General features: G+C 54.6%; 12 protein-coding genes across 13 annotated transcripts; 7 read left to right on the top strand and 5 right to left on the bottom strand.

The window, feature by feature from the left end:
* Positions 1–136: 136 nt before the first annotated feature.
* On the bottom strand, positions 137–1,912 carry LMH87_010251 (uncharacterized protein; the record flags this gene model as incomplete). The annotated part of the gene is made up of 2 exons (XM_056197380.1): positions 137–1,478; positions 1,539–1,912. The coding sequence occupies 2 exons, from the start codon at positions 1,910–1,912 to the stop codon at positions 137–139; spliced, it is 1,716 nt and encodes a 571-aa protein (XP_056054436.1).
* Positions 1,913–3,528: 1,616 nt separating this feature from the next.
* Positions 3,529–5,142, top strand: LMH87_010250 (uncharacterized protein; the record flags this gene model as incomplete). Its single annotated transcript, XM_056197379.1, has 4 exons — positions 3,529–3,770; positions 3,820–4,229; positions 4,341–4,844; positions 4,904–5,142. The coding sequence occupies 4 exons, from the start codon at positions 3,529–3,531 to the stop codon at positions 5,140–5,142; spliced, it is 1,395 nt and encodes a 464-aa protein (XP_056054435.1).
* Positions 5,143–5,795: 653 nt separating this feature from the next.
* On the bottom strand, positions 5,796–7,632 carry LMH87_010249 (uncharacterized protein; the record flags this gene model as incomplete). Its single annotated transcript, XM_056197378.1, has 3 exons — positions 5,796–7,319; positions 7,391–7,476; positions 7,545–7,632. The coding sequence occupies 3 exons, from the start codon at positions 7,630–7,632 to the stop codon at positions 5,796–5,798; spliced, it is 1,698 nt and encodes a 565-aa protein (XP_056054434.1).
* A 284-nt stretch (positions 7,633–7,916) lies between these two features.
* Positions 7,917–10,113, top strand: LMH87_010248 (uncharacterized protein; the record flags this gene model as incomplete). Its single annotated transcript, XM_056197377.1, has 4 exons — positions 7,917–7,919; positions 8,261–8,283; positions 8,339–8,809; positions 8,871–10,113. The coding sequence occupies 4 exons, from the start codon at positions 7,917–7,919 to the stop codon at positions 10,111–10,113; spliced, it is 1,740 nt and encodes a 579-aa protein (XP_056054433.1).
* A 294-nt stretch (positions 10,114–10,407) lies between these two features.
* Positions 10,408–11,574, bottom strand: LMH87_010247 (uncharacterized protein; the record flags this gene model as incomplete). Its single annotated transcript, XM_056197376.1, has 2 exons — positions 10,408–10,907; positions 10,962–11,574. The coding sequence occupies 2 exons, from the start codon at positions 11,572–11,574 to the stop codon at positions 10,408–10,410; spliced, it is 1,113 nt and encodes a 370-aa protein (XP_056054432.1).
* A 1,947-nt stretch (positions 11,575–13,521) lies between these two features.
* Positions 13,522–14,070, top strand: LMH87_010246 (uncharacterized protein; the record flags this gene model as incomplete). The annotated part of the gene is made up of 4 exons (XM_056197375.1): positions 13,522–13,537; positions 13,603–13,759; positions 13,911–13,976; positions 14,040–14,070. The coding sequence occupies 4 exons, from the start codon at positions 13,522–13,524 to the stop codon at positions 14,068–14,070; spliced, it is 270 nt and encodes an 89-aa protein (XP_056054431.1).
* A 726-nt stretch (positions 14,071–14,796) lies between these two features.
* LMH87_010245 (uncharacterized protein) lies at positions 14,797–16,123 on the top strand (the record flags this gene model as incomplete). 2 transcript variants are annotated; one of them, XM_056197374.1, is made up of 3 exons in its annotated part: positions 14,797–14,849; positions 14,908–15,009; positions 15,124–16,123. In XM_056197374.1, 3 exons carry the CDS (start codon positions 14,797–14,799, stop codon positions 16,121–16,123), a joined length of 1,155 nt encoding a protein of 384 aa, XP_056054430.1. The 2 variants fall into 2 exon arrangements, with proteins under 2 accessions (XP_056054430.1, XP_056054429.1); XM_056197373.1 differs by having other exon boundaries at positions 14,905–15,009.
* Positions 16,124–16,668: 545 nt separating this feature from the next.
* On the top strand, positions 16,669–17,506 carry LMH87_010244 (uncharacterized protein; the record flags this gene model as incomplete). The annotated part of the gene is made up of 2 exons (XM_056197372.1): positions 16,669–16,782; positions 16,859–17,506. 2 exons carry the CDS (start codon positions 16,669–16,671, stop codon positions 17,504–17,506), a joined length of 762 nt encoding a protein of 253 aa, XP_056054428.1.
* A 1,513-nt stretch (positions 17,507–19,019) lies between these two features.
* Positions 19,020–19,628, bottom strand: LMH87_010243 (uncharacterized protein; the record flags this gene model as incomplete). The annotated part of the gene is made up of 1 exon (XM_056197371.1): positions 19,020–19,628. The coding sequence occupies one exon, from the start codon at positions 19,626–19,628 to the stop codon at positions 19,020–19,022; it is 609 nt and encodes a 202-aa protein (XP_056054427.1).
* Positions 19,629–20,274: 646 nt separating this feature from the next.
* Positions 20,275–21,086, top strand: LMH87_010242 (uncharacterized protein; the record flags this gene model as incomplete). The annotated part of the gene is made up of 3 exons (XM_056197369.1): positions 20,275–20,569; positions 20,641–20,967; positions 21,043–21,086. The coding sequence occupies 3 exons, from the start codon at positions 20,275–20,277 to the stop codon at positions 21,084–21,086; spliced, it is 666 nt and encodes a 221-aa protein (XP_056054426.1).
* A 267-nt stretch (positions 21,087–21,353) lies between these two features.
* Positions 21,354–22,418, bottom strand: LMH87_010241 (uncharacterized protein; the record flags this gene model as incomplete). The annotated part of the gene is made up of 1 exon (XM_056197368.1): positions 21,354–22,418. The coding sequence occupies one exon, from the start codon at positions 22,416–22,418 to the stop codon at positions 21,354–21,356; it is 1,065 nt and encodes a 354-aa protein (XP_056054425.1).
* Positions 22,419–22,925: 507 nt separating this feature from the next.
* Positions 22,926–23,472, top strand: LMH87_010240 (uncharacterized protein; the record flags this gene model as incomplete). The annotated part of the gene is made up of 2 exons (XM_056197367.1): positions 22,926–22,966; positions 23,094–23,472. 2 exons carry the CDS (start codon positions 22,926–22,928, stop codon positions 23,470–23,472), a joined length of 420 nt encoding a protein of 139 aa, XP_056054424.1.
* Positions 23,473–24,111: the final 639 nt, after the last annotated feature.

Here is a 24,111-nt window from a genome sequence, read left to right as displayed (position 1 = left end):
CATTTTGCATTCGGCAGCTTTGATTAACCACTGCCACAGCGCTTCATAGATTATAGAACATTCTTCTCACATTGCAACGTTCTAGTTCCCAGTGAGACACGCGAGCACACAACACACACAATCACATCTGCCGCCTCTACTCTGCATTCTCGTACGACTCTAGCAGCTTCACCACCTTTTTACACTCGACTTTCCGCGCCACCTCCACCGCCGTCTCCCTCGTCACAAAGTCCCGCGCCTGCACCGACGCGCCCCGTTTCAGCATCATCCCCAGCAGCTCCATCTTGTCCTCGAGCACCACCTTCCTGCTCCTCACCACGGTAATCACCAGCGGCTGGCCCGTCACCTCGGTCGCGCCCGCGTCCGCGCCGTGCTCCAGCAGCACCCGCGCCAGGTCGACCCTGTGCCGCCCCAGCGCGTCCGCCAGCACCGTGACGCCCGTCACCGTCGTCGAGTCGGGCCGTGCGCCGCGCCGCAGCAGCAGCTGCACCGTCTCGCTCGTCTTGACGTGCTTCTGGCACGCGACCGCGAGCACGGACGCGCCCGTCATGTCCCGGCTGTTGCTGTCGGCGCCGCTGTCGAGGAGGAAGCGCACCAGCGCGCCGTTCTGGTTCTGGACGGCCTGCACGAGGAGCGGCCGGCCGGCGAGGTCCCGCGCGTTGGGGTCCGCGCCAAACGCGAGCAGAATCGTCGCCATGGACACGTCGTTGGTCGCGACGGCGTGCACAATCGGCGTCCGGCCGGTGATGTCCTTGGCGTTGGCGTTGGCGCCGTGCTGGAGCAGGAACTGCATCGCCGCGTGGTCGCCCTCGTCGACGAGCTGGATGAGGAACGGCTGGCCGCGCATGTCCTTGGCCGTTACCGACGCTCCGCGCTCAAGGAGGAGAAGCGCCAGGTCTCTGTGGCCGGCGGCTGCGGCGACAAAGACTGGGGGCATACGGTGCGGGCTGTGGAAGGTGGCTTGAGCGCCGGCTTGTAGCAGGGTCCTGGCGACGTCTATGTGGTTGTGCGCGGCGGCGAGACCGAGCGCCGTGTCGTTGTGGCTGCTGATGCCGTCGACGCATGCGCCCTGCGCCACGAGAGCCTCGACCTGCTTGGCCTGGCCGCCCGCAGCCGCCGCGCAGAGCTCGTCGACAAAGGGGAGGACGACGCCGGCGCCCATGTGGCCCCGGATGGCTTTGACGGGGGATGCTATCTTGGCCCAGGCGCGACTGCGTGCGCTGCTGCTGCCGGCAGCCTCGCTGTCGTGGGATGCCCGGCGCAGGATGCCGCTGGCTGGTGGTGGTGCTGGGTTAGACTCATACGGAGGAGGCGCCTCGACGTCCCTGACGGAATAGGGAAGAGAAGCTGCGTGCGAGGGCTCGTCAGCGAAGATGTCGGGTGCGTTGATGGCGAGACGGACGGCATGCGCGGCCTGGTGGACGACTTCCTGGCTGGCGGCGGCATTGAGACGCTCATCCTGGCCATCTGTCGTAGCTCTGTTAAACACATTAGCACTCAGCCTACAGACCTTGAAGAGTGGCATGACGTGCAGTGACAGAAGATCAGCGTAGCATGCAAAGAGCTTCACGTGCGCCCCAACAAACGCCCCCAGCACCGTCCAGAAGTCTTCCCTTGTTTTTATCGCATTATCTGCGTCTAGTCGCGCCACTTGCTTAAACAGCAACGCCGCATGGGTGTGGCATGCGCCCAGCGACTGCATCACGCTCATCCTCAGCGCTTCCGAAACGGTGGCGGCGGCGAGGCTGCCGCGGAGCTGCACGGCGCTGCGCTGGAGCGCTTCCAGGGCGCTGCATGCCGACGTGAGATGCGGTAGGTTCTGGCCGCCGTTTGTTTCTGCGACTACGGCAGCGCGAATGTCGGCGGCACAAGAGTCGGCGAGCCGCGCAATATTGGTTGCGAGAGCATCCATGGTGTGTGTATGTTTGCTGCTGGAAAGCCAGCGCTAGATGTTAGTCCAGCGCGATGACGCCCTGGTGATGGAAAGCCGCTGGCTACTTGCAACGAAGCAAAGTAGATATATCCTCAGGCAGCGGAAACTATTATGCAAGGTGCCATTAATGGTTTAACTGGCAAAGAACCCCGAATGACTGATGGCTAATTTGACTGGGTAGGCTTCGTTTACAGTCACCAGACACGGCTAACACGGCTCGAGAAGCCCCCGCAGGGCTGTCGACGGGCGCGCTGCTTCGCTAGGCTGACGCGGACAGTGGACGCCACCGCAGCCTCGTCCGGCGCAAAAGCTGAGAGAATGGAGTGATTGATTCAAAGCCTGAGAGAATGAAGTGATTGGTACAACAGCTGAGAGAATGGAGTGATTGATGACGAAACTTGATTCGTCGTGAGCGGCCTGTGCCGAGCATTTCGCAGCCGAAAGGTAGCACATATCGGTCGATCCTATGACCGTGTCAAAGTAAAGACATGTATAGACCCGAATATGGCCTAACAATTTCGGCACTATGTCCGGGGAGGAGCTAAAACGACGTAGGTACCAAGTAAGAAACCCCAAGGGTCATCTTCTACTGGGGCTGCGGCTTTCGTTACCGCCCACTTACAGCTTGACGCCCGTGGACGGAGCTTTATTACGAGCGGCAAGATCGCCAAAGTCAAACAGACTCGGCTTTCCGTCACAAGATGGGCCCGTACTCTTGCGACGGAGCATCTCGCTCCGACATCAGCACCGTGGCTTTGAAGCCAATATTGCTGCAGCTGGGCACTCGCAGAACTTGGACGCACGGCCATTCTTCTCTCGGCAGCAGCGACGTCGATCGGTGGCTAACTTTTAATAGGTTTCTCTTGATATGTGTTGCCTTCTGGCATAAGTTACTCTGGCATATATTAAAAACCTGGTGCTGCTAAGAATTAATATGTTTTTATTGTAGATTTCTTGAAACCATTTACGAGGTGTCTCTACAAGTACCTATTAAGGTGCTCAACTGCCAGCCATTAAGCAAGTCAGAGGCTGCCAGCAATTGAACCAGCCGGTGAGAGTGCGAGCAGTCTATCAACAAGCCTTTCGGCAAGCCAGCCAGCGAGAATGCCAGCGAGAGTGCCAGCGAGAGTGCCAGCGAGAGCAGCAACGAAGACTCCCTCGCTGCCTCAATCGCTGGATGCCTCAATCGCCCGATTTAGTTCCTAGCTCAATTCTTAGCTATCCGGCCGACCGCCGATGCCTATACAAGCTATATCCTAAAGGCATTCAAGTAAAGAAAGAGAAGAGAATGAAATGTAAGAAAAAACAAGAGAAATGATTAAAGAGAAGAGGAATAGAGAAGAAGAGGAATAGAGAAGAAGAGGAATAATACGAAATAGCAGTCGTAATAGAAAGTAAGGGTAGCAAGAGAAATAATAAAAATAATAAAAAGAAAAATGTTCTCTTTCTTCTCTTTCTTGTTGCTCTGCTGCCGCCTGCCTTTTCATCCACGCACGCACGTCACAAGTCCCGCCTTCCCTGACGTGCAGCTAAGGGCAAAAACATTGTTTTCGTGGCCCTGGTCGCACGCAGTTTTTCATTATCCATCCGCAATCATGATCAACGGCGCAGAAGTAGGCCGCGAGGCTTTTCTTCTCGGAGCCACCACAGCGATCGGTGGCTTGCTCTTTGGGTACGACACCGGCCAGATCTCCGGTTTGCTCTTGTTCGAAGAGTTCGAGCAGCGCTTCGCCACTACCGAGCCCGACGGAAGCTATAATTGGAGACCTCTTTTAAAGTCGCTCCTCGTCTCCCTCATGAGCATCGGCTGCTTGATTGGTGCACTTTCTGGCGCGTAGTGAGTTGTGACCTGCCCTGACCTAACTGACCTCGCTAATGCGTTGCAGCACTGCAGATTGGTGGGGACGACGTCGAAGCCTGTCGTTTGGTGTGGCTGTATTTATCGCTGGCGATGTTATTCAGATCACCGCCGTGTCCAGCTGGATTCATATGATGATGGGGCGCTTCGTCGCTGGCTTGGGCATCGGTAGTTTGTCTGTTGGCGTCCCCATGTTCCAATCAGAGTCATCTCCACGTGAAATTCGAGGCGCAGTTGTTGCTTCGTATCAACTCATGATCACGATTGGCATTCTCAGCGCGAATATATTGAATTACAGCGTCCGAGCCTTTGAGCAGCGGGACTGGGCATGGCGGATCGTCATCGGGGTGGCCATCCTACTGTCTCTGCCTCTCGGTATTGGGGTCATGTGCGTGCCGGAATCTCCTCGCTGGTTGGCTTCTCGTGGTGACTGGGAAGGTGCGCGTCTGTCACTTGCTCGACTTCGAGGCAAAAAGGACGATCCCAAAAATGCTACCATCGAAAACGATCTCGGAGAGATGAGACGGACCATGGAAAAAGAAACTTAAGCCGGCAACGGATCTTGGTTGGAGTGCTTCTGCGTGTCAACAAGTACCCCCAAGGTTCTGTACAGAACACTACTCGGCATTGGCATCCATTTCCTGCAGCAGTGGTCAGGCATCAACTTCTTCTTTTACTACGGCGCTACTGTCTTCCAATCTACTGGTGTTGAAGACCCTATTCTCACGCAACTTATTCTCGGATCCGTCAATGTGGCTATGACCTTTTTTGGCCTCTACGTTGTTGAGAGATTCGGGCGTCGCTGGCCCCTGTTTCTTGGTGGCCTTTGGCAAGCCGGCTGGCTCCTCGTCTTTGCTACTGTTGGTACAATGAACGCACCAGAAACACATCCCCAGACCGGGATCATTATGATAGTGTGTGCTTGCATGTTTATTGCCTCGTTTGCCGCCACATGGGGACCGATGGCGTGGGTCGTTATTGGCGAAACGTTCCCCCTTCGCACACGTGCAAAGCAGGCGGCTCTGGCCACCGCGGGAAATTGGCTTGGGAACTGTAAGCATCTAGATCCATCGAGTCAATGATTGCACCGGCTAACACAAGTATATCACCAGTCATGATCGGCTTCCTGACACCCATTGCAACCAGTGGAATCGGGTATGCCTTTGGCTTCGTCTTTGTGGGCACCAACTTGGTGGCGGCCCTGCTGGTGTATTTCTTCTTGTATGAGTCCCGGATGCTGAGTCTGGAGCACGTGGATCTCATGTATGGCGAAAAGCTCAACGCTTGGAATAGCTCGAAATGGGTGCCGCCCGGCTATATCACCAGAGAGCAGCGTGCGGTGGAAAAATAGGTTTTCTTTAGCCTACTAACTTATATAATTATTCAGTATAGTTAATATTAATCTTATTACTCCCTATCTCTATTATTTCTAATATCCTCGCTGTTCTTTATTGTTTTTGTTATTCTTATTAGTTACTCGTACCTTTTTTAACTCTTTTTGCTCTTTTTTACTCTGTTCATTCTTTTTAACTGTTTTTCTTCTCTAGTTTTTTTGTTTTTCTTTTCGTTCTTTGCTTATAGGCCGCACACACAAGGCCACCAACGACCCGTTCAACGGCAGGTCCGGCGACGAGCGTGGCCGACGACGTTGGTTGTGAGAGCTACTACGTAAGGACAACGGCGAAGAATACTTGATTTAGCGCTTTGGGAACGACTGCAGAGACTAGGTGTGCATGTTTGTTTGATGGCGGCTGATTCTTGATAAATCGAAGTCAAATGTCCAGCTTGCAAAAAGGAAGGGGCTCACTCTCCTGGTGCACCCTATCTTTCATTGCTTCTATATCTCATACACAAGGTAAAAGCCTCCTCTCTGCTTCGTGGGCTTGTGCCTTTTTGTATTTGTGATCATCCCACCCATCTACTCTGATTAAATACATGTACGGGGGTCTTGAATTTATTTTCATTTCCTTTTCATTCCTTTTTTTCCTTCGTTCTTTTCTTTCCCTAGTGGCCGTGGCCATCATCCTGAGGCTGCTCGGGGTCCAACTTGATGAGGGTATCAATACGCATGATGGAAATGCATGCCTCGACGGCACTCTTCAGTTGGCGAACCTTGCTGATACTGGGCTCGAGAACTCCAAGCTTGATCTCATCCACAACCTTGCCGCGCGTGAGATCGAGACCATAATTTCTGTAGCCCTTCTTGCGGGCAAGCGTCTTCTCGTCGTCGTTGGCCTCGCCCTCCTGAATGCGCTGAGACAGCGCATGTCTTGAGCGCAACTGCGCGACGAGCTCTGCGGCATCCTTGGCAGCGTTGACGGCCAGCGTCTTGGGGATGACCAGAAGCGACTGGGCGAATTCGCCAATGGCAAGCTGCTCGCGCGAACCGACTGTGCCCGCAAATTCTTCTAGGTAAATGTGAAGGGCAGTCTCGACAGCACCGCCACCAGGAACAATGCTACCACTCTCCAGAGTACGCTTGACAGCGCAGAGAGAGTCGTGGACGGAACGCTCCATCTCGTCGAGAGTGTAGTCGTTGGGACCGCGCAGAATGATCGAGGCGGCAGAGTGGTTCTTGGGTCCGCGAACAATAATGCACTCGTCGTCAGAGATGCGCTCCTGCGAGATGGAATCGGCGTGACCGAGGTACGAGGGATCAAACTTCTCATCGCCGTTGAGGTCGGACAGAGTGCTCAATAGGCTGCCGCCGGTCGCCTTGGCAATACGTCTGAGGTCCTCCTTCTTGCAGCGACGGACGCCCATGGCGCCTCGCTCAACAAACATCTTTAGTACTAGGTCGTCAATGCCCTTGGTGGTCAGGATAACGTTGGCGCCAGCCTTGAGGATCAGGTCAACACGCTCGAGAACCATGCCGGACTCACGGGCACGGATCTGCTCCAGCTGTTGGGGGTCGTCGACTGTGATCTGAACACCAAGCTTCATGCGCTCCTTTTGCAGGTTCATATCCAGGATAGCAATCTTGGCATCTTGGATATAGGTGGGCATGGCCTGGGAGGCGACAGTGCAGTTGAGAGCGTAGCCCTTGACGAGCATGGACTCGCGGGTGCCCTTGCCATGGGCCTTGAGGATGTTGACGGCCTTGACGGGGTACTTGACTTCGTTCTTATAGTTGGTCGTCTTGACGGCGGTAATGGCATCAACAACCATGTCGGCGAAGAAGTCGGAGTCGGAGCCAATGATCTTGCTAGACATGGAGGTCTTGGCAATGTTGATGAGGGACTCGCGGCCAAGGTTCTCAACCTTGATGCTGACATTGTCCTGGAGATATTTGATGGCTTCGCGGAGAGCAAGGCGGTAGCCGGTAATGATGGTTGTGGGATGTATGCGGTTCTTCATGAGCTCGTTGCCGCGACGGAGCAGCTCGGCGGCGATCAGGACGACCGAGGTTGTGCCGTCACCGACTTCTTTATCTTGTTGCTGAGCGAGGTCGACGAGAATCTTGCCGGCCGGGTCTTCGACATCGAGGAGCTGGAGAATCGTGGCGCCGTCGTTGGTGACGGTGACGTCCTAGTTTGCGGTGAGTAAAACGGCGAGGGGCAGGCTAGCTACGCCAGGCAGAATTGGTAGCAAAAACTTACACCGATGTCGTCGACCATCATCTTGTCGAGGCCGCTGGGGCCAAAGGAGCTCTTGACGACATTTGCAATGGCTTGCGTGGCCAAGACTGGAAGGGTGGGCAGACGAGTTAGCAGTTGTGGTGGGATGCGGCGGCGAGGAGTCAACGAGGCGTACCGTTTTGGTCACGAATGTCGGAGCCGGAAATCTTCTGACCACCAAGGAAAAGGGTACCGTTCCCCGGCTGTTCAAACATGGACGCCATTTCTGCAGCGGTGCGTGATGGCGCGGATCGTTGGCAGAAAGCGAGGTTATGGTGGTGATTGCTAGAATTCGAGTTTCTGCCTGCGCGACGCTATAATTTACCACGAGCTTCCACAGTGGACCATCTGCCCCTCGAAGCTTTTTTGGGGGAGCGTGAGCTTCGGAAGAAGAGATTGTTCCAGCTCCGGGGGAAGATTTTGGCAGGCGGTGGAGGAGAGGTGCAGGGCATTTGGCGGCAGTAGCGTGTGTGCTGCTGGGCGTGTTGCAGTGCATTTTTGCCCTGTGATGGTGCAGCCCAGCTGGACGTTTAGCGGGCTTCGGGCCTCAATGCAAGCTCCAGCGCCACCAGTTGAGCTCTTCCTGGTCGGACCGCCCCCCTCCCGCTGATTGGCCGGCGCTGCCCTAACCCGGACTGCCCCTCCGACCTCAGGTGCTGGTGGGCGCGGGGCAGGGTCTCGTCTCCCCCTCCACCACCAAAAAAAGATAAGCCCTGGCGCTCGTGGTCACACCCCGAGCGACTCTCGTCAATCTCGCCCGCCCTCCGTGTCTCGCCCTTTCGCAGTGACTCAGACGACGCAAACGCCTCTTCATTTTCGAGTTGACATATAAGTTTGGGCGAGATCTTCTAGCGCCAGAAATACTCATACAAGCAGTCCGCACATTCTAGGACCCCGCCCTCCAGTCAAACGGTCTAACACACTTTCAAGTTCCACCAACTCTCTCGTTGGCCTCGTTTTCGCCACAATGGAAGGTGTCGCCGAGCAATCCAAGAGCGCCTTGAAGAAGGCTGAGAAGCAGGCCAAGATGGCGGCTGACAAGGCTGCAAAGGCTGCTAAGAACGCCGCCAAGCAGACCAGCGTTCCTGTCGTCGGTGGCAAGAAGGCTGACGATATCATCGGCATTACTGTTAAGAAGGCCGAGAACTTCCCCCAATGGTACCAGGAGGTTGTCCTCAAGTCGGAAATGGTCGAGTACTACCAGGAAATCTCTGGCTTTTTTGTTCTCCGTCCCATTTCCATGTATATCTGGAGTGTCATCCGCAAGTATTTCCAGGAGCGCATTGAGGATCTTGGCGTTGAGGAGGCCAGCTTCCCCATGTTCCTCTCCGCCAAGTCTCTCGAGAAGGAGAAAGATCACGTTGAGGGCTTTGCTCCTGAGCTGGCCTGGGTCACCAAGGCGTGAGTGTCAAGGGACGAATTTTCCGGCGCAAAAAGAAAACACACTGACCTCTGTATACAGTGGTGACAAGGATCTCGAGGTCCCCGTCGCTGTCCGTCCTACCTCCGAAGCCGTGATGTATCCCTACTACGCCAAATGGATTCGAAGCCACCGCGATCTTCCCCTACGACTAAACCAATGGAACTCTGTTGTGCGATGGGAGGCTAAGCAGACCACTCCTTTCCTACGCGCCCGCGAATTCCTGTGGCAAGAGGGTCACACGGCCCACTTGACGGAACAGCTTGCAGGTGTCGAGGTTCTGCAGATCCTCGACTGGTATGCTGGCATCTACGAGGAACTGCTTGCCGTTCCCGTTGTTAAGGGCCGCAAGACCGAGAACGAAAAGTTTGCTGGTGGATACTACACCACTACTGTTGAAGGCTATATCCCCTCCAATGGTCGCGGTATCCAGGGTGGAACCTCTCACTGCTTGGGACAGAACTTTAGCAAGATGTTCGATATCACCGTCGAAGATCCCGCCAACAAGGGCTCCCACATTCACGTCTGGCAGAACTCTTGGGGTCTGTCTACCCGTGTCATTGGCGTCATGGTCATGGTCCACGGTGACGACAAGGGTCTCGTGCTTCCTCCCCGTGTTGCCAAGCTGCAAACGATTCTAATCCCCGTTGGCATCAACAAGAGCACAACCCCTGAGGCTCGCAAGCAGCACGAGGAGCAGCTCCTCGACATTCAACACACTCTCAAGAAGGCTGGTGTCCGTGTGGACATTGACTTCCGTGATGGCTATACTCCTGCATGGAAATTCAACGACTGGGAGCTGAAGGGTGTTCCTCTGCGTATCGAGTTCGGCCCCAAGGATGCTGCCAACAAGGTTGTCTCTTTTGCTCGTCGTGATACAGGCGAGAAGGGCACCGTTGCCCTGGATGAGCTCACCACAAAGATCCCCGAGCTTCTCGAGACCATCCAGAAGGACATGTATTCAAAAGCTGAGAAGTCCTTCCGCGAGCATCGTCTCAAGATCACCAAATGGGACGAGGTTCTCCCTGCGCTTGACAGCAAGAACGTTGTTCTCATCCCCTTCTGTGGCGATGGCAAGTGCGAGGACCGCATCAAGGAGCTCACCACTCGCGTGGATGAGCAGCCTGATGTTCCTGAGGGCCAGAAGGCACCCACGATGGGCATGAAGTCGCTCTGCATTCCCTTTGAGCAGCCCGAGGGCATCGTTGCTGGCGAGACCGAGTGCTTGAACCCCGAATGCAAGAACAAGGCCGACAAGTGGACCATGTTTGGCCGCAGCTACTAGACTACCGCGGTCGCATCTTCTACGGAAAAAGCATAGGAAAAGATATCAAGTTGGTGTTTGTATTTGACAGGTACATTGAATGGCTAGGCATATGGGAGGGAAGATGCGGAGGAGCACTTTAACATGTATTGACGGCGTTTGCTTAATTAATCGTTTCTTTGCCGGCATAGACTTGATGCTCATGATAGAGTGCGGAAAATATATACGAATTGATGAGACATGATGCTTCACTCGGAGAGACTTGCAGACTTATGTACTATAAAAGCCGCAGTTCTCCTTAGTGTACGTGCTCGATCAGCACCACTCAAACTTTTCGTTGGCAACCCAATCAATGTTGTCAGCAGAGCCGGCGCCGAACCATCGCAAGCTGGCGAGGTTACTCGTGTCGCGCTCCACAATCTTGCCGTCGAGTTGCGTCAGCTTATCATTGAACGCAGCAAGTACCCTTGTAGGCGGATTCCACATCTCGATGCTTTTGCAGTCGGCAGCGGCCGCTTCGCGCTGTGCCACCGCCATGATGCCCTCCAGTGCCACCGCAAGTTCCTCGTCCGTGGTGGCGGCCTCATCCTCGACGACAAGGCGCAGAAAGTGGAGGACGGTCACGACCGGGTGGCCGTCAGCGCCGCCGTAGCGCGAGCGCACCCAAAGACCCCAGATACGACGCTCTGCCCCGCGCTCGCCAGGCGGCATGTACAGCGCGCCGCGGACGCTGGGCGCGCGGCCGAGAAAATGTCGCAGCATGTGGTCCTCGCGGCGGTACTGCCAGTCCAGGGTTTTGAAGTCTGGGAGAATGGCTGCGCGGAGCTTAGTGCTGTTGCCATCGGCGAGAGGCTTGGAGAGCTGCTCACGGAGGAGCTGCTCGTCGCGGGTCGCCAGCGCCGCGAGGTGTCCGTCGTTGAGCTCCGTGACGTTGGCGGGCATGGTGGCAGGCGGCCCCGTGACGGGGAACTCGAGATGAGAGTTGCCGATGGGCACCCACTGGTGGTTTGCGTAGAACTTGGGCCCAATGTCGGAGAAGAGCACAGAGAAGCGCGCCGCGCCCGGGGCGGCATCCTCCTGACGGACGAGCTCCTCGCCGAGCAGGGCCATCATCTTCCCCGCGTAGCCGCGGGAGCGGTACTCGGGGTCCGTGAAGACGCTGGCCACGCCGTGGGCCGTGACGTCGGCGAGGGCGCCGCTGGGGTCGGCGACGATGGCGCGCTTCCGGATGGTCTCGCAGCTGGAGAGGACGGGCCGCGAGCTCGCCGCCGCCGACGAGTCTGTGAGAATCCACTGCGTCAGGCCACCGTCTTTGGCGAGGGCCGTCGTGAGCAGGTACGCCTCGCGGTCAAGATACTGATCCAGCGTGAGCCCAGGCCCCCAGGATGGATGGGTGGCACGCCATATTTGGCGCTGCTCGTCGGGAGTTGCGTTGATGAGGACGACGGAGGGGTCGTTGACGTTGGGAAGAGATGAGGTCATGATGGAAGGGGGGCTCCGCAAGGGTAACCAAGAATGCCTGGCTTGATCTTCCGGAAGACCAACGTATAAATTGAAGAAAAATGTAGAAAATGTAATACAGGTTGAGAGAAAGCTTGTGCTAGGCACTGTGCTCATAGCTCAGCTTAATTGTGTGGCTCGGCACACAGTTGTCAACCATGGATGGGGCGCGCCGTTGACGTCCTTGCGGAGCACTACTCTAGCATTCTGGGTCCGCTAGTTGTGCTCGCCCATGACATGCTTCGACAGCAAAACAAATTTGTTATACAGTAAATCCACAAGCTCAAAGGACTAAAAAATAACGGAAGAAAATTCATGGAAGATTTGAAAAGTTTCAGACCAGCCGCGACTTTTCTGACGTTTCAGGGCAATCTTCTCCATTTGCTACCACGTTCCGGGTAGCCACTAGATTAGTGGCAGTGGCACGGCTCAGCAGCTGCTGAGAAATAGGTCTTCAGGTCTAAAGCCTGAGCTTCTTTAAATCTGCCTTGGCACGACGGGGCTGTCATGTAATACATGGTCTCGGCTCGGAACGCCCTCCGAAGCATGGTGACTGTATGTCGGCGAGCTCAAAACAGTATAGTCGGAGCTACATGGCCTGCCATGAGTTGCTCGACGAGACTCATTTTTCCGTAAGCAAACAGGAGAAAAAAATCAACTCAACGCACATCGTGAGTAAAAGCAGCTCGTATTTTCGTCATTTGGCCCCGCTCAGAAGATGTTGGCGTCCGCGGGCGCCGAGGCATCACTTACACGGTGTTTACGTGGTTGGTTTCTTAAGGCCTCCAGTCTAGGTACGCCCTTTAACTCGAAGCTAATAACGTTGTACCTGTCCTTTCTTATTAGGATCAATAGCTTTCACCTCTCAGTAATGGATAAAGAGCACTGCAAATGTGATATGCCCATGCTGTTCAAAGACGAAGACTGAGCCCGAGAACAGCATGATGTGCCCGAAAAAAGCAAGGATCCCAAAATCAGCTGTAGAACCTGATAAATACTCTCGGCGCACATCGGCACGGCTGACTTGCCTCGCTCTCTACAGGGAGTATGCAGGGGCCAAGTCCTGGAAGCCAGTCATTGAAGGCTCCAACTTTACACGGAGGACCGTGAACGTTGCAAGAGAAGTGGATACAGCAAGAGGTCGAGCTTCTCAGACTTTGTCTCAGCGTGGTGATAATCCTGGCAGATGTGCTCCGTCCAGCGTAGCCTAGAATCGGGCACTTTCGTCTGAACAGTCCGTCAGTGTCGGCGCTGTCACGAGACGGACTAGCTGCCAAAACTGTCAGCGTAGTTGTACACTTGCTTTACCAGGAGATCAATACTATAACACTGTATACAATATGTCTCTTGGACGAATCACTGGATGCAAACCTTTGATATCGAAACAGAGGCTAGAGTTGTGTTTTGCTTCGTAGAACAAATGAACTGGGCATCGCCGTGTTTTTCCAAGTCCCAAAAATGAACTGACCCGAACCCATCGGCGTCGGCGCTTGACGGGCCTCCGGCCGATCTGAACCCACCCGACCGGGTGATGGAACCACACCGCTACGGCGACAGGGTACGGAAACCCGGAGCGGTGATCGTAGGTAGGTGCTCTTTTCCTTTACACCATACATTGACGTTTCAAGTCTCATCTTGCCGCAAGATGCTCTTCTTTCGTTTCCTAGCGCCGTGGCCCTTCCACCCTCGTCTGCCGCCTTGCGTCAAAGTCCGGGCGAGTCCCGTAACCCTGCACGCCTCATTTCAGCCTCGGTCGTCTGCAAGACTGTATCCGGGTGGGGTGTGAGTCGTGCCGATTGTTTAATGCATCGTTCTACCCAATTCTAATATTCGATTGACGAGCTGTAAAAATGGGATGAAACATGGCACTCGATGCAGACTAGCCTACAGCTCGCCTCTACCCGACAAGCTCTATTTGCAAACCCGGTCATGCAGCTAGTGGGGTGTACCGCAGCAGGCTCTCTGTCTATGAGGCCACTCCCACATCTTTTCCATTGGCACATGGAAAAGCTCAGTCGCAAGACAAGCTTGACGATGCAACCAAAGGCATATCTTGTGCTAGGACAAAATTGTCCTCGCCGACGAGCGCGGACCGCAAGCGAGGCTACGCTCGAGCTTGGACCGCGCTTGAGATTCTTGAGGAAAGCCCATTCTACGACCCTACTAGGTGAGACGAGATTTAGAAATTCCGCAGGCTCACTTTGCGGTAGGACTCATACGGCACTTTGTGATCCCTGGCTACTTACCGAGTAACAGTACTTGGCCGGCGACTCGACTGTGTGATGCTTACAAATAGGGTACTGACATGCGCAGTGTAGACGATACCTGAGGTCGAGCGATAATATTTCGCTCTCAGTGCCAACAAGCTCGGAACTCGGATTGCGGTGAGCTTCAGGAAGACAATATACTATGCATAGGGCTGATGCAGCCTGCTTTGTCTATTGCAGACCCATATGGGATGCCTTCCGGTCAAGCTAACCATACACTCCCGAGAATACCCAAAACAAGTTCTCAATACCGCAGTATCCAGCGACAGCCAGTACTTTGCATATGGACCCTTCCACCCCACGTTTCCGTTGCTTGGGGCAACTTAGCTTCAGCCCCATGACTGTGCTGCCTAGTCCTTCGTACCCATCTACCGATAGCCTCGTAATAGTGTTCTGGTTCTGATGATTGTACAGGACTAGGGCTTAACGTGGTTTCCTCACCTCGACTACGCACTTGGGTCGAGGAGGATAGCAGTCGGGCCCGGCGCCACCATGCAACCATAGTACCCAGCGGCTTAGAACTTCTTCGGCTTTTTATACCTCAGTTGCTCATCGATAGACTCGGTCTGATCATGTATCGAACACATCACTACTGTGCTGTGGAGGCCACACCCTAGGGGTCCCTTTCCGAGTACAACTGTCCGCACGAGCACACCCACCCCTGTCCGCAGCTTACACCCCGCGACATTTTACTTGAAGGCCAAAGGTTCGGGTTTCGGGCGCTGCGGGTGCAAATTTCTAGAACCGGCTGAGCGGTACAGGGCCAAAGATATATAATACCCTCTTGCCATCCTCACTGGTCGCTACTTACGCAGATTATCATCAACCATACGGAAGCTAAAACTCCTAGACACCCCCGCCCCCGCCCCCATCAGAACACTGGCTCCATTAGTTGAGATGCTGTATGATTGCATGACAATTATTACAGTTATTCTAGATGCTTTCAAAAGAACAGAAACGGCTTTCTCTCCCGACTGGAGTTGTACCGAGGCGAGCAGCCACCTCATGACGACAGCCTGGCCTGTCGCTTGCTAATTGTGCGCAGCAGACACTTTCACGGACTTCTCATGACAAGTTTCGCTCTTCCAGAGCGTCCCAAGAGCCGACGCGCGAAATACCCCAAGGTTCGCACAGGCTGCGTTTCCTGTAAGTGACCACGCAGTTCTGCTTCTGCTAAATGTGTCATTTGTTAACGATTTAGCAGGCAAGTAAGCTGCCCGTGTAAACGTTGGAATTACCCATAGCCGAGTATTGACAGGGACAGGAGGCGACACGTCAAATGCGACGAGGCAAAGCCCAACTGCAACCGCTGCCTCAAGTTGTCCGGCGTGTGCGGTGGTTATGCGCCGCTACGCAGCAAGTCCTGTTCTCCAAAAATTACCGCCGAGTCTCGTGCAGAAGACCTATCCATATTGGAATTGACTCATACCACCCACGAGATTACGAGTCCCGAGATCACTACCCCTGAAGGTGGTGTCATGACTCCTTCGACCGCTGCAATGAAGCTGGCCACGCCACCCTTTCTGCACGCCAAGCTAGCCGTCGACTACTTTAGCGAGCAGCAAGGCATGATTGGCGGCGGCGACAGCGTTTTCGAAAGATCTTCCACGTCTTATTTATGTCATGACAGTGCCCCTGTCGTTGACGACGTTGGCGAGATAGGTATTCTCGACGGCCCGTTTTGGACGGATACCGTGCCACGCCTAGTGCGCGAGAATCTCGCAATCCGCTATGCCAATCTGGCTATACATACTCTCATCATTTCAAAACAGCCCGAGCTCACTCTCCAGGAGGTGTCCGACTTAGGAACAAACCACTACAGCCTTGCTTTAGTGCATTACGGCGTTGCCCTCAAGGAAATGAGAAACGCGAACCCAATGTGCGACGGCATTCGCGCTGCGGTGCTTTGCTCCATGTTCTTTGTCATCTTTGAAGCTTTAAACGGCGACAGAGAAGCTGCAGAGTCGCATCTCCTTTGCGGACAGCGACTGCTCAACGAGCTCCAGCATCTGCTCCCCTCCGGCATCGCCGCTTCGAGCGCTGGTAGCCTTCGCAAGGAGCTGCGGAATCTTCTGCATTACATCACAATGCAAATGAGCATCTGTGGTGCGACGTTCTGGAAAATTGAGTGTGATGCGCTATGCGCGGAGTACCTAGGAGAGTTTGCCGTGGACAAGCCGCATGATATGTCGCCCAAAAACGGCACGCTCGACGGCCTTGATTTCATGGGTTGGCCAAAGGATAGCACCACGAGGCTTGTTTAGGGAACCCAATAGCCCAATACCTTTATAGTAAATACTGAGAGGAGAAGGATTCACCATTTCGCCCTTCCTGTAATCAATCTGGTATGATGGATGCCGCCGCTGGATAGGAGTATTCCGGATCACGGTTCAGAATGGGCCATTTCAATACGATGATAGACTTGAAGAAAATTGCTTGACTTTTAATGAAACTTGCCTTTTATTTTATTTATTTCCATATATTTCCATTTATTTCCATATATTCTCCGCAGCTGATTAGCTGTGTGGTATGACGACGAGGGCGGGCAGCGTAAATCAGCTGGGCACTGAGACATGGTGTCGAGGCTATAAACTTTCTCAATCTTTACACTGAAAGGTAGAGAACCATTCGGGCCTTACTCTGATAAAAAAAAAATCTTTTCAAATACTGCTTCGTTGTTGAAGTGCAAGATTGCTTTCAAGTTGATGCGTCCACTTCGTCGCGACTCACACAATAGAGGGGCATTTTTTTGGCGTCGTCGGACCGCCACCTACGATCCAACTTCAACATCACAGCGCGCCCAGCAAAAATGGCCCTCCCGTTGCCTCGCGGCCTGGTGCCGAACGAGGTGGCATTTCTATGCGAAATGGAACTCGTCACAGTCATGCCGCGGCAACGGCTGGACAGCATTGAGCTTCTCGGAGTACGTGAACCCGCGTCGCGACGACCCCTCCCTCCCCATCTCGAGAGCATCAGGCTAACCATTGTTCGCTGACCAGGGCCCTACACCCTCCCTCCGGCCTCCACGACGAAGCAATATCCCTCTGTGGCTTGCCATACTTTTAAAGAAGCAGCGCCGCGCCAACATCATTGCCCCAGCGTGGCTGCACCCGGAATCACTTCGCGACATCATTCAACACGAGACCAAGACCGACACGAGCGGCTGGGCGCCTCCTCCGCCACCACCTGTACGTGCCGATTCGCGCGGCAACGCCAGACGGATCAACGGCGACGACCCGGACGAGACGGTGCTGTCGCCACCGTTCCTGCCATCCTGCACGGCGAACGCGCCGTCGGGCGCCCTGCCCTACCACTGGCTCGAGCTCGCGGAGATGCTGCTTACACATGCCGGCGACGATGTGCCCTCCGCATCCGAGGTGCGTTCGCTCCTGCGCGATCTGCAAGAGGTGCGCGGCGCCAAAATGCGCGCGAGCACAACGCAGCTGGAGGGCGGCGTGGACGGCGTCATGAGCCTGCGCGGCGTGGGAGCCATGGAGCTCGCCGAAAGCAGGGGCTTCGTGACCGCTGTGGTTGAGGGCGTACGGAAACTTGGTGCGAGCACGGAGACGACGCGTAGAGAAGAGGAGGAGGAGGGTGGCGGCGCTGGTGCCGACGACGACGGCAGTGATGATGACATGGGGCTGTAACCCGAGGCTGAAGCAAGAGTACAACACGATTGATGACACGACGATTCAACAAGAAAAACATGATACATTGAAACTGGCTATGCGAATACTTGACGAATACTACGCTGCTCCCGCAGTCAAAAGTCGGTGTGCCGTTGTAGGAGTCTGGCTCGCACAAGGTCGCGCGGCGGTACATTCTTTTCTGTGTCCGCCGCAGCACTGCCCCCGCCACTTGACCGCGAGCGCCTGTGGTATAAATTCGAGAGCCAGTCCTCCATTATTATTACGGAACTGTATTGACTCCAACTGGCGGCCTTCGATGCTTTGCATTCAGCCTTGGACACGCGAAGAATGATCTTTGGCCGATGTGATGCCTTTTCCGGTGCTGCAGCCGATCGACAGCGCAGTATGATCTTGGGTCGGTGAACTCTTCGAACCGCTTCATCAAACGGTAAATCTTCCGGATGGCGTGGTAAGGCCTCTCGTGGCTGCCCCCTATCGTCGAGCCCCGTCATGAGCGGCGCCGCTCCCGCCATTCGGGAGCGCATCCGAGTTTGTCGTAATGTCGGGCGCCAATCTGTCTTGCAGCGCGGCCGGCATGGGCGAGTGTCTATTGGTGGCATCTTATGTGTTTGCCGGTACCCATGTGCACTGGCTGAGCTGGAAGCCATTTCAAGCAGTGTGGTGGAATGCGTTGGACGATTTTATAAAGGTACTGGATGTGGGAAGTTGCGTATTCTAACATGACATCACAATAGAGGAGAGGGTATTAGCAACATCGGTCTAGGTATTTTCTTTCTCTGAATAAAAATAATTTTCGTACCTCGATAGTACCGGTTGAGTCGCTTTGTGAGTGTGGAAGTGAAAGCAAAGGAGCGTGACGTCTTTGTGATGGTGGGAGCAGCCTCCCCTTTGTCTGAGCTCGACTTACACAAAGGATACACAGTCGCTTCGAGTGTGTCAGTAAATATCTGGTAGAATCTAGGACGGTGTAAGACTTGTGTCGCGTTTGTGTAATTCCGGCTCAGTCGATCCAGTGTACGCACGACATCAACTGCCTACTGGGGATAACCTTCTCGAAACTACCACCGGCCAGCATGCGTCGATAATCTCCGAATGTATGAGCTGCCGTCACGGGTGACTTTCCCGATGCTGAAATCAGCGCTTTCGCCAGTGTCGTAGTAATTTTCAGTTCATCCAGACGTAAACACGTCGCCTTGGGCGCGAACGCGAAAATGTCACAGGTCCGGAGAGGCTCAAATATCGCTGACTAGAGACCAGGGATAGCTGATACCATATTGCCACTATTATGCCGCTATTCGAGGCAGCGCAGTTTTCCGGTAGGACAACTCGGCCACAAGCGTCGCAATAAGTTTGCAGACAGGCACAAGTAGCCAACAGGCGGATGGACGTTGCAATGTCCTATTAGTGGAAACAATGGAGGCTACTTGCAGCCCTAGTCTTGTACGCGAAGGAGTTCCCGATGAACTGCGTAGGCGTGATGACAAGTATAACTAGAGACTAAAGTATGTTTCTAGTGTTGCCGTTGTTCGCGCTCCTTACCCGCACAAATGTCTCCAAAGCGATGGCTCCTGCCGTAGGACTTCTGCCAACCCCCAAAGTACAGCTCTGCGCGCTTTCCGACGCCGCAGCGATCCAATACACCGTCGACGATGAGAATCTCCCCCTTGGAACAGCGCTGCGACGCGTGTGCGTCTTTGAAGTCGTACGAGGTGGCCCAGTTGCAAACGTACCACAGCATATCGTTGTAGACAGCAACGACCATGGCCGATGTTTGGACATACGCGGCCATCTCGCACCAGTTGGCGAGCATGTTCATGGCCTTGAGCTGGTCGTCGGCACACGTAAAGTTGGTCTCGATTTTGACTGAGGCAAGGCGGGCGTCTTCCTGCATGCAGTACGGCTTCCTTTCCTTGAATTTGCGGTCGCCGTTGAACTTGACGGCTGTGATGTTGACGTCGTGAGGCGTGTCAAAGTACGTCAGCGCGAGGACCTTTGAGTCCCGGTCGCGAGAATAGTTGATCTGGTAGACGCCGTCCGGGAGGTCTGGGTCAATGGTGATAGCATTGGCGAGAGTGAGAAAGGCGGCGATAGCCACCAGAATACAAGGAAACCGCAGCATGTTGAGTTCAATAGTAACAGAGGCCAGTTAGACGTGATGGTGGAGTTGTGCCAACGAGGGCTGGCAAGGCCGTAGAGTATAGTGACAGAAGAGGTTTGAAGAAGTTGAATGGTTTTATAGGATGACCAATTCATATCAGCCACTGAAGAGCTTCACACGACTGCATTGCGCTTCTCGGATAGAAGTGAGTTTCTGCTTCGGCGGGAAACTCGTGCAGGCCTTTATTCGCCACGCGCAAGCCATGCTTCCACTTCGTGGATTGAGGCGTTCTGGACATGCGTGGCTTGCTCGAGCTCAAAACGACGTCAGTTCTTCCGGGCCCGGGCCGAAACCACCAGGCGGCTTCTGCACTTCGAGCGCGGCGCTGTACTTGGCGGTACATTTACTTTGGCAAAACCTTCACTGGGCTGGCCGAAGTGCTGCAGTGCTTTGCCACTCTGACTCGGCCCGTGGGCTTAAAATTGAGTCTAAAGTCGCGCTACTGCGGCCGGTCAACTCAAATGGTCGTGAAAATGGTGTTTTCAAACTTTGTTGGTTTGAGCGTCCGCCGCAATCACTAGTGGCGCGAACTTCATCTATTTAAGACGCCCAAATCTCCCATCTCTTGCTTGTTATCCTCTTCTTTCGTCGAGAAAGCACCTTCAAAATGAAGTTTATTGCTGCCGCTCCTCTTGCCCTCGCGGTCTTGGCCGCTGCGGATTCTTCCGTCAAGCATGACCATCAAATCAACACTGCTCTTGTGTTGCCTATGAACGACACGGCTTTCTCCATGATCGAGCTTTACGAATGCTCCCATGACTGCTTCAGTCACTCTCGCCCCGAGATGTGCAGGGAGGAGGATATCTCCTGCGCTTGCACTCACAAAGAAAGATGGACCAAGTTGTCTGTGCTCTGCCACGAGAATAGATGCATTCTAGACAGCAAAGAGGAGAAAACACCTGGTAAGTTCCATTTCACCCCAGGATTTAGTAAAGATATTACTATTACTTGTTATCTGCTAACATACCTTTAGGCATGATTGCGTCTGTTATTGAAGCTACGTGCCAGGAAATCCAGCAAAGGGATCACAACGTCACTGCTCCTGTCCTCGGGAACGGCACAGCTCCCACTCTGCCCGGCAACGGCACAGCTGGGGCCCAGCCCCAGAACGCCACGGATCCAGCCGTGCCCAGCATTCCCAATATGCCCGAATGCGCCGTCACCTGCATTGCAAAGGCCATCAAAAAGGCCACCAAGTGCGCCATGGCAGATACTCCCTGCCTCTGCGCCCACGGCCAAAAAATCGCCAAGGCTGCTCAAGGCTGCGTCCTCAAGAGTTGCGGCCTCGCCAAGGCTATTAGTAAGTCTCGTTTCTCCGTAGGCCACGGCGGCTTCTAGGAATACCACTGAATACGAATTGCTAACATGCCGACAGAAGAGGTCATTCCCGCTGGCAAGGCCCAATGTGCCAGTAAGTAAGCAGGTCATACCATGCAGAGGAGCTGGCCGTTGCAGCGCATGGAGACATGTCATGGTGGACGATGCGCCATGTCTCAGTGACTAGGTTACGTTGTCATTAGAATCGCATGCATAAATGGGGCTATCGACCTGTCTTTCTAGCAGTATGGTGTTACAAGAGGGAGCTCGCGGCTGTGGTTGACCAGGCTGGATCTTGGCCGTAAAGCAGGGATATGAGGGGAAAGCAATAGATTCATGAGAGGAGTTGGGAAAAGAAAAAGCAAAACCTTAATTATCAAATTTGGCAATCTTGATCACAATTTTCCCTTTGGCCGTCTTCTGCTCTACCTTTTCAAAAGCAGTCTGAAAGTCTTCAAATTCGACAGCACTGTCCACTTTGGTCCTGCATTTTCCTTCTTCCATGAGCTTCGCGATCAGAGCGAGCTGGCTTCCCTTTGGCTCTACCAGGAACCATTTGGCAACGGATGTAGTTTTCGTCACAGACTCTGGTCTGTTCTGGGCCGGGTCGCCAGCCACACTTAGCAAAACGCCGCCCTGTTTCACCACGTGCCAGCAAGACGCCAGCGTAGGGCCGCCCACGCAATCCAGAACAGCGTCCACGGATCGCTGCTCAGGGTCCTGCGCCACCCAGACGTCTAGCTTGGTTATTTTATAGTCAATGGTCTCGGTGGCGCCAAGCTTCTTGACCTGGTCGGCCGACGAGGTTCCTCCGGCGTAAGCAACCACGGCGCCCGCGCCTGCCAGGGCGGCCAGCTGTACCGCCCATGAGCCAACCACGCCTGCGGCGCCGGTGATGAGGATTCGAATCTTGCTGTTCCTGTGACGGGCGTCCGCGTCACCGAGCAGGCCGCGGTGGTCCAGAGCGCCCTGGTCAAAGACGCCCTGCCAGGCAGTCAGGGCGCTCAATGGCGTGGCGCCGGCCTCGACCCAGCCGAGATTGTTGGGCTTGCGCGCCATCTGCGACGTGCGCGCGACGGTGTACTGCCGAAGGTTTCCGGTCATTTCCGGCTTGAGGCGGAAAAACACGTGGTCGCCCTCTTTGAAGATGTGCTTGCCGGGCGTGGCCTCGTCGCGTTGGGCTGCGGCCGGCGGTGCCTCGACTACGACACCAGCAGCCTCAGTGCACGGGACCCTCTCGCGGCCCGGGGCGAATAGGGACGGGAACCACTCCTCCCAGTGAAGCTCGCCAAGGCATGGTGATGCGGTGTAGACGCGAATCAGGCAATCTTCGGGGTGTACACGCTCCGGCAGTGGGCCGTCGTCGAGGACAAGGTTGGTGGACTTGGGGTCCGGCTGGTGGACCACTTTCATTGTTGAGGGCGGGGGGGGCATGGTGAATGTGACTTGAAAAAATAAGCCAAAGTCTTTTTTCTTTCTGTAGAAAGTCTGGGGTTATGCTGGACGTCACAGGGCTGGTGCTCAGAAACGCCGCTTGGTGTAAGCCGATTGAGTAGTCTGGTGTTAGCACAAGCAGCTAAGCAGGGGTCTTTTATAGAAAAGCCCCGCGGGTGCGTCTCCATGATCGGGTGAAAGCAAATAAATTTGAGCCGTAGAACACTACCCGCATTCTTATTTTTGGAAAATGGCTGCGGTCGCAGTAAATTTAGGCATCGGGCCCTTCGGGCAGGAACCCGGTGTCGATAGGCTATGCGGGTATTCGGGAGCCGGGATGTTGAGCCCCACGCCGTGCCGGAGGACGGCAGGCATCGAGTTTGTGCCCTGTTGCTGATGTATAAATAAGACGGTTGAGATTCGAATCAACTCAGTTCTCTATCAGTTTAAAATCATTAGCCTTCTCAGTCTTATTCCACTCTATTGACAAAAGAAATCGCTTACAAGATGGTCTTTACGATTCCCGAACTTCCCAAGTACGAGCGCGGGTATGTACAAACCCAATCACTGGTGACAGGGTGACGGGCCCCCGTACCCTTTTATGCTACCCCCGGAGGGAGAATGCGTTGAGAAGGTTTGAGAAGATTTTGCAACACACAGACTGACGCGCAACAGGCGCCCGCTGCCGGCCGTGGAGCTTGCCTACCACTACAAGCTGCCCAACTGCCCCGGCAAGTCGTCGATTGGCATCATTGTCAACTTTCCGCCCAACGCGGCGACGCCGCCGCACAGGCACGCGGGGGCGTCGGTGTCGGTGCTCGTGCTCGAGGGCCAGGTCATCAACAAGATGAACGACGAGGAGACGTGCGTGCTGGCCAAGGGCGAGAGCTTCTTCGAGGCGCCGTGCTGCCACCACAGGGTCAGCAACAACTACAGCGCGACGGAGCCGGCGAAGCTGCTGGCCACAATGGTGGTGGACGACGAGGTTGTGGAAAAGGGCGGGTACGAGGCGCTGACGGTGATTGACGAGGAGTTTCGGGACGTGAAGCTGTGAGGGGTGGACGTATCCGAGACACGTTAACTCCACTCTAGAAAAATAAAACTAAGATTGCATCGCCTTGTCGCCGTCAATCCCCTGTCTGCCTTTGATTGAAAGTGAGCTGGTTTTGAGGGAGTGGCCAGCTGCTGCATTCAATTGAAGCAGAGACGTGGTACAGAATAGCTTCGGGGGCCGTCCACGCTCATTTTAAAGAGCACACCCTTTCCACATCCTACTATATTGATTCCTCGGTGGACGAATCCAAGTCTGCATTTTGCCTTTTGCTATCAGAACGCCGACAGGACTGTGCCACCACTTACATAGAGAGTCTTCAACGACAGATACAGTGACGCAATATCCTCCTAGCTCCTGTTATAACCGAAAACCAGGGATCAATATGTCTGAGCGATCAATGTGTTTCTTCGATTTTCATATTATGGCCAGCACGTCCCGCGGGTGTAAGAATGCCAAAAGGAGGCAAGGCCAAAGGCCATTGTAGTCATACCCTGTACTAGTGAGTCGCCCTCAGAATCGCTGCGTGTTTCGCCGCAGCCGAGCACACCGTCATAAGCCGGAAAGCCTAGCAAGTATGAACATGTACGCTGATCGATGCTCAATATCTTATTTCTTGGGTATACTGCGAGTTACGTCTTG

Source organism: Akanthomyces muscarius, chromosome 5 (genome assembly GCF_028009165.1).
Source record: "Akanthomyces muscarius strain Ve6 chromosome 5, whole genome shotgun sequence".
Taxonomy (NCBI): Eukaryota; Fungi; Ascomycota; class Sordariomycetes; order Hypocreales; family Cordycipitaceae; genus Akanthomyces; species Akanthomyces muscarius.
The sequence above is the reverse complement of the archived record's forward strand: the minus strand, read 5'-3'. Positions and strand labels throughout refer to the sequence as shown.